This window comes from Charadrius vociferus, unplaced genomic scaffold (assembly GCF_000708025.1).
Source record: "Charadrius vociferus isolate BGI_N301 unplaced genomic scaffold, ASM70802v2 scaffold13, whole genome shotgun sequence".
NCBI lineage: Eukaryota > Metazoa > Chordata > Aves > Charadriiformes > Charadriidae > Charadrius > Charadrius vociferus.
This window is the reverse complement of record NW_009647763.1, coordinates 713,628-720,075: the sequence shown is the minus strand read 5'-3', so window position 1 is coordinate 720,075 and position 6,448 is coordinate 713,628. Positions and strand designations below refer to the sequence as shown.

The 6,448-nt window shown below is 39.1% G+C and overlaps 1 protein-coding gene across 1 annotated transcript in view; it reads right to left on the bottom strand.

Moving 5' to 3' along the window:
- Positions 1-5,351: 5,351 nt before the first annotated feature.
- Positions 5,352-6,448, bottom strand: part of PDE7B (phosphodiesterase 7B) — a 176,016-nt gene continuing 174,919 nt past the window's right edge. The window contains exon 13 of the mRNA XM_009882281.1: positions 5,352-6,112. Coding sequence (XP_009880583.1) covers positions 5,895-6,112 — 218 coding nt within the window. The 3' untranslated portion in view covers positions 5,352-5,894. The remainder of the gene's footprint in view (positions 6,113-6,448) is intronic.

Sequence of the window (6,448 nt, the reverse complement as noted above, 5' to 3'; positions counted from 1 at the left end):
TGTATTTCTCAGTTTCTCCATTTGAGCTTCAAACCACAGTGAAGTCTTTGGCCAGGACAAAAGAATTGCGATATTATTAATTTTTCTTTTGCTGTGAAGTTCAAGGATTCATTTCAACGTTCCAGTCAACATTATTTGTTTTGAACCATTAAACATCAGCATCCATACAGACAGTGTCTGTGCAGAGTAGGAAGATGTATTGACTTAGCTGTTCTTGAAAATAACACTGCTAAATCGGTTGTGGAAAATTGTAAGTGGTTTACCAATGCTGACTATGTAAAACTTCTGGAGAAATCATCACAACTCCATCCATATGTAGGACCGACCTTCAAGGGGATTCATTCTAGAATCTATTCTGCAATTCAGCTTGCATCTGGAGGACACATGACAACACTTTGTTATGATGCTGAATGCTGGTTTTTTGTTGTTTTCTTTTAAGAAAGTGAATTTAAAATATTGGCTAAATAACACTGAAACCAAATATATTTCCAGCTCCTATATTCAGTTCAATTGTAGCATTTGTGCTGCGCAAACTATGTGAGTGTTGTTACTAAAGAATTTGATACATTTCTAAAACCAGAATTTATTTGTACCTCAAAGTCAAGAAGAAGAGTCCCTGCAGTGGCAAACGCCCATCAGCGATGACAGGTATTTCTCACTTAGAAATACTTAGCAGTGTAAAATGGCAATACTTCCCATGTTTTCAATTAAACTTTACAAGTGCCTGTCATGTCGCACATATCATGTATAACATGGCCTGCAACTAAGAAATGAGAAAACAGATATTGAAACTGACTACTAATACTAAGGAGAACTAGTTACTGGAACCGAAACAGTAGTAAAAGATGAAAACTGCTGCTTTAAATACTTAAACAGGGAAACATTTTCCCTGGGGTTTCAAAATCCTTCTACTATGTGCTTAGGAGAAAGATATGGAAAGACTTTCCTTGCTGGTAACTCCATTTAAATTCCTACAGCAGTGCTAAGGATAAGTTTAGACAGAAGTTCTCGGAAACAGTGCACTAGGAAAGTGATTATTTTATTGGTAGGAAGGAGAGGCAGTGGGAGGATGGATGCAGCAGGACTTCTGCTGCTTTGTCAAACCAGAATGTTTTCTCCAAACTAAGGAGATGCTTTCAATCAACTCACTCTACCAAAGAACTTTGGACACTTCATTCTTCTTTTTTTTTTTTTTATTAGTTGTCATTCTTTGACATGATGAATACTTACAGCAGTATGTTAAAAAAGATACAGTTAAGTCTCTTGGCATCACTGCATAGCAGTCACAGCATTTTCACACAATCTAGTGCTTCCTTTCAGAATGATGCATATGGCATATATACGCACATATGGGGGCTGATTCTTGGTCCCAGTGAAGTTGGTGGGACCAGTGTTTGGCCCATAGAGTTGTATAAGATATATGAATATGTATATATAAAATGCTTTACAATAAACATGACATATACAATCTTGAATTCAAAGATAAGCAGAATATATTTTACATCCAAGTCAAACTTATGCTCTGCACTTAAAGTTTATGTACCTAAAATATTGGATGGATTATAGAAACAAATAATAGAATAATAGTTTGCACCAATCAAAGTAATTTGGATAAATATTCATGGTATGAGCTTGCCTTGGGTTTGTGTTTTGAGTGGTATTTTTGGATTTGCAGGATCTTAATTCAAATTTAAGTATTGAATTTTTTTTTTTTTTTTTTTTGTGGGCCATGTGTGCAAAGTGGCATCAGGAGTACTTTATGGACAGCTCAGCTGAGTGACTTAAAAGGCAAGGCTATAAATTATGGCTGGTACCCTGATTGATACCTGAAAATAAAATTGTAACTACTTGAGTGTTTCTCCTTTCTGAGGGGAGTCCATTTGGAAGGGCTGGTATGCATTCTGTCTCTGTTTTGTTGGAAACTTTTAATAGAAACGTCAACCACAGATTGGAAAAGCTGGTGAGATAGCTATGCAGTGTGAAAACCGGTTTATCTCATTTACTGTGGCAGCAGCCTTCTCACTGGTCATTTGGGGAGACTTTGATTTTTTCCACGAAAACCAATGGTTTATACAGAAATAATTGGCCCATGTTGTAAGATTAGGTTAAATACAACTGCAAATTAGGTGAGTTTCTTTCCTCCATAGACTTAATCTAAGCTACTCCTCTTACTGTTTCTGTGTTTCAAAGGTACACGTTTCCAATAGTCCTTTTTTTCCCGTCGAAGATTGACCCTTCAAAAAACCAAAGGTAGGTAAAATCTTTACTTAACCAAGATGCATATGTATGTGTTTTTTAATCAGCCTAAAAGTTTCATTTAGCACCACTTTCTTTTATTGTTGTTGTTGTTATTATTGTTATTTAGATATAGTTTGCCTCTGATGGGATGAAATCTGCACTTAAAGAAACTAGGTTTTAATCAGGTGAACTGTATTTGTGGGGCATAAAAGCATTTTAAACTCCTGCTTTTAGCAGTTTTCTGCTTCTTTCCTTATATGAAAAACCTAACTCAGTTTTAAAACTTCAGAATCTTTTAGCTGCACTGGCCAAGTAAGAAAGAAAAATGATTTTCAAGGGCTTTCTGGAAAGTGGCTAATAGGGCTGACAAGACAGAAATCTGGATTACCTGCATAAATGTTTTTCTGTTCTGTGCATCTAGCATTCTGTTGGCATCCTGGGGAGAAATCCCAGTACAGAAACGTCTTCCAAACTAGAGAATACCAAACATGTATCGCAACCGCATATACCGAGCACTGGTGCTGTTGGATTGGCTGTATCGGGTACGGTTTGGGGAAATCAAATGGTAGCATTTTGCATTACAGACCCCAGTAAATCTGGCTGCCAGGCATCTGCTGCCAGAGCCTAACTTTTCAGCGCACTTTTGTCTAGAGCACCCTAGGCAAACTGGCCCAGACCCAAACTCGTGTAATGGGTTTGGCTTACAAGTACAGCAGCATTTCTGGAGCCACCCTGAACCTATTTCAAGCATTGTTTCATTAGACAAGGTGATTGATATCTAGCAAGGGTGTTCACTGCACCAAAAAAAACCCCACAACCTGTTCATTTTAACAGCTTTTCAAAGTTGGGAAGTTTTAACTTCGTTAGAGCAGACTTATAATGGACCCTGTAGGCTCTAATTGCAGAAAAGGTCTTGGCTTTATTGCAGCTGTAACAGAACTTGATTTGTACCTAAGCTTTCCTGTTGGACCTATTTTCTGGAAGCTCCTCAGAAACATCTCAACAATGTATCTGTCAAGAGCTTTTTATGCTGCTAGACACCGGGTTTGTTTAACTAAACTTCAGAACACTTTAAAAAAAATTTTCTTTGAACTAGATGGAAAATGCCTTCCATTTCTTAGTAAAAAGACAAAACAAGGGAAATTATATCCTTTTGTATGTACTTAACTGCTTCTAAGCAGCCCATTACACTGCTCCCTTAATGTTCTAATAATTGTCCTAAATCTGCCAGGAGAAGGAAAGATACACCTAAAAAGCTGCAAAGTGGTGATGCTCCTGCCCCCACCATCAGGTGGTTAAAAAGACATTTATGTCCTGTAGTTAGAAATAATTTTATGCTACTACAACTCTCTCTCTTTGCTTGTTATGGTACTTCTAATATGTGAGTCGCATTTAGAAGAGGGAGGAAGAAGAATGTTTTCTACTGCTTATCACTTACAAAACAGTAGGGGAGGAGAAAAACATCATTCTCGGGATGCTTTGTTCTCATAGTGATTTCCACCTTCCTACTTCACTGGGTTTCAGTCTCTTTCTCTGAAGATAAGTGTCCAATGAATTAGCAGAGTAAAACATCTTTTACTAAAACTTAAGCTTTTTATTTTCCTTTAAACATATGAGTCACCTTATGAGCATGAACACTTCATCTAATCAAGCCAATAGTCACTGTAATTGGGAAAAATTCTACTATACCGGCCCGTGCACTTTTATGAATAAACATTCTCTTTCTCAAACACCAACTTTAATAGCTCACTCTTTGTTGGCCTTTCCAAGGTATTCACGTCTGCACATGATTATATGGCCATTATCTGCTAGTTGTTTTGAAAAAGGGCTACACAGATTTGATGTACTGGGTGTTCGCAACACCACTGCACTTTACCTGAATGCAATTAATTTTTCTGGGGGCAGGGGGGCAATCACTTTGGTACAATGCAACAATGTCTGAGAATACAATCTCACTGAAATTAGGGAAGCTTAAGGAAAGGTGTGTAAAGACTAACTCAACTGAGGTTGTTTATGGCATAGATAAGGCCATGTATCTGTCACAAACATGAGACCACAGAAAATTCCTCAGCTACTACAATGGTTAAGACTATTTTTCTTAATGATCCGGTTACAATGCATTTTTTTCCTTCATTGAGTGAGACTGATCTAAAAGTCAGTTGAAGTATTTATTTTTTTTAATGAATAGAAAAATAACAAATGCATTTCAATGCTGGTTATCTAAGGAGGGAAGGTGGGGAAAAAATCAGCTACACTGCAACATCACTCGAGAAAACAATTGGACTCTGGAACTATTAGAATGTCGTGCTTTGTAGATCACTAAGCTATTTAACAAAAATTCACACTCTTGAATAAATGTTAATCAGGTTGAACTGTCAAATTATGTGGCGTTGCTTAGGGTTTGGGGTTTTTTTAACCTAAAATTTCAGGCTCTGTGAAACATTTGCCTAGACCAAATGTGCAAGGTGCCATGGATAACAACACGGACCCATATGGAATGTGTTTGAAGTTTTCAAGAAGTTATCCTGCAGACTTCATTCCTTAATGACCTTTGATACACCTTGGATAGTGGAAAGGCAGTTCAGAATCGTATCTTGTGACCATATATGATTTTGGCAGCTATCAGAAGATGAAGGATGCTAAAAGTTAAGGCTTTTATCCACAAACAATGGTGTATATTAATAAACTCTATACCATATTTACAAATGCTTTCTCTTGTATTAAAACTAACAGTATTCTGTTCACAGTGCCAATGTTTTTACAGGTAGCAATCCCACAGTACTCCAGTATTTTGGCATGGGAATCAGTAGCGCTTTGTATTTACAGAAAATGTACACGTATGAATATAAACATGTTACTTGAAACAGTACTCAAAAGATAGATCTGTTCGTGTTTCAAAGGTTTAGACTGTACAGCACCTTCCCTTTTGGTTGCGAGGGAATGCTGTTCCTTGCAATGAGAAGATGCCCGTCTTTTATCCAAAGTGGCATAAAAATGATTACCAAAATGAGCCTTGTTACACTGGAGTTGTGTATACGGAGAGTAACTTCAGTCCAAGGTTTATAGATCTGTTGTTTAGTGCACAGAATACAAAAGTTAAAAAGGTTTTTGTTTTAATTACTAAAATAACCAGACTCTCTCTGCCCTCTGCGAGCGCTGTCACGCTCAGCCCGTGTCCTCTGGATGCTGAAGATGCTGGTGGTTTAATGTGCAGCCCAGCTGCCAGCCTGGAAACCATATGGGGCTCTGGGCCTATATACATATGTCACAGTATGACTCGTGGTAAATGAATATATGACCAAGAGTGCCTGTATCTCTCCCGTTGTCTCAGTAATCCTCCCTGCTTCACGGCAGCCGTAACCGGCCCGGCTTGAGTACTGCTGACTGGGACTCTGCATTCAGGCAGTTCATGACCAGAAGTGACAAATGGCATCAGGCATGCGCAGAAGGAAGAGAGGGGAGAGGAACGCAAAGGAGATCCAGAAAGGAACCCAGCAGAACCGCGGGTTTGTTCGTGAGGACCCTTACACAGCTTCTGCTTTGCCATTTCTTCCCTTTCCGCAGTGTTGAAGAGGCTCCTAGCTCCCCGGGATTTTGCTTGCTGCTGTGATCAAGACAGAGATAGCAGTGCTGTAAGGAAAAGTGCAAAGCTGCCACTAAGGAGTCTCTTCTTCATTTAAAGTCTGTTCTTGGCTGCCAGTCACTTGACCTGAGTGGTCATTGCTCCTACTACTGCTGTGTTGCTTGTGGAGCAAACTCCTCCACTTGGCCTTGTTCCTCCTGAGATGGTTTAGCATATTTTCAGATAGGGGGGTATCACCTGTAAACTGGGCCCACCTCTCAAAGAGTGGCTCTACGATGTACGTCATGAACCCTGGGGAAACACACGAAAGACAGCAGGTGAGGAACAAATTCATTCCATGAGTGCATTGCCCCACAGAGTGCCTCGAGAGGATACGGCAATATAAACGGCAAAAACCCTGATGAGAAATAACAATAAAACCCCCAGCAGCCATCAATTCCTTTTGAAATGCACAGCTTTTGACCAGCACATATGACAAGATGAGGGTCTATCTGTATGCGTAACAGCAAAATCTGTGAGAGACAGCATCCTCCTCTGAGGAGATTTCAGACTAGAAAGTAACCAGTATTTGATCACGTTGGCTGCAATTGTTCTCCACAGATAGCAGAATGGCCCCCTTTTGCCCCT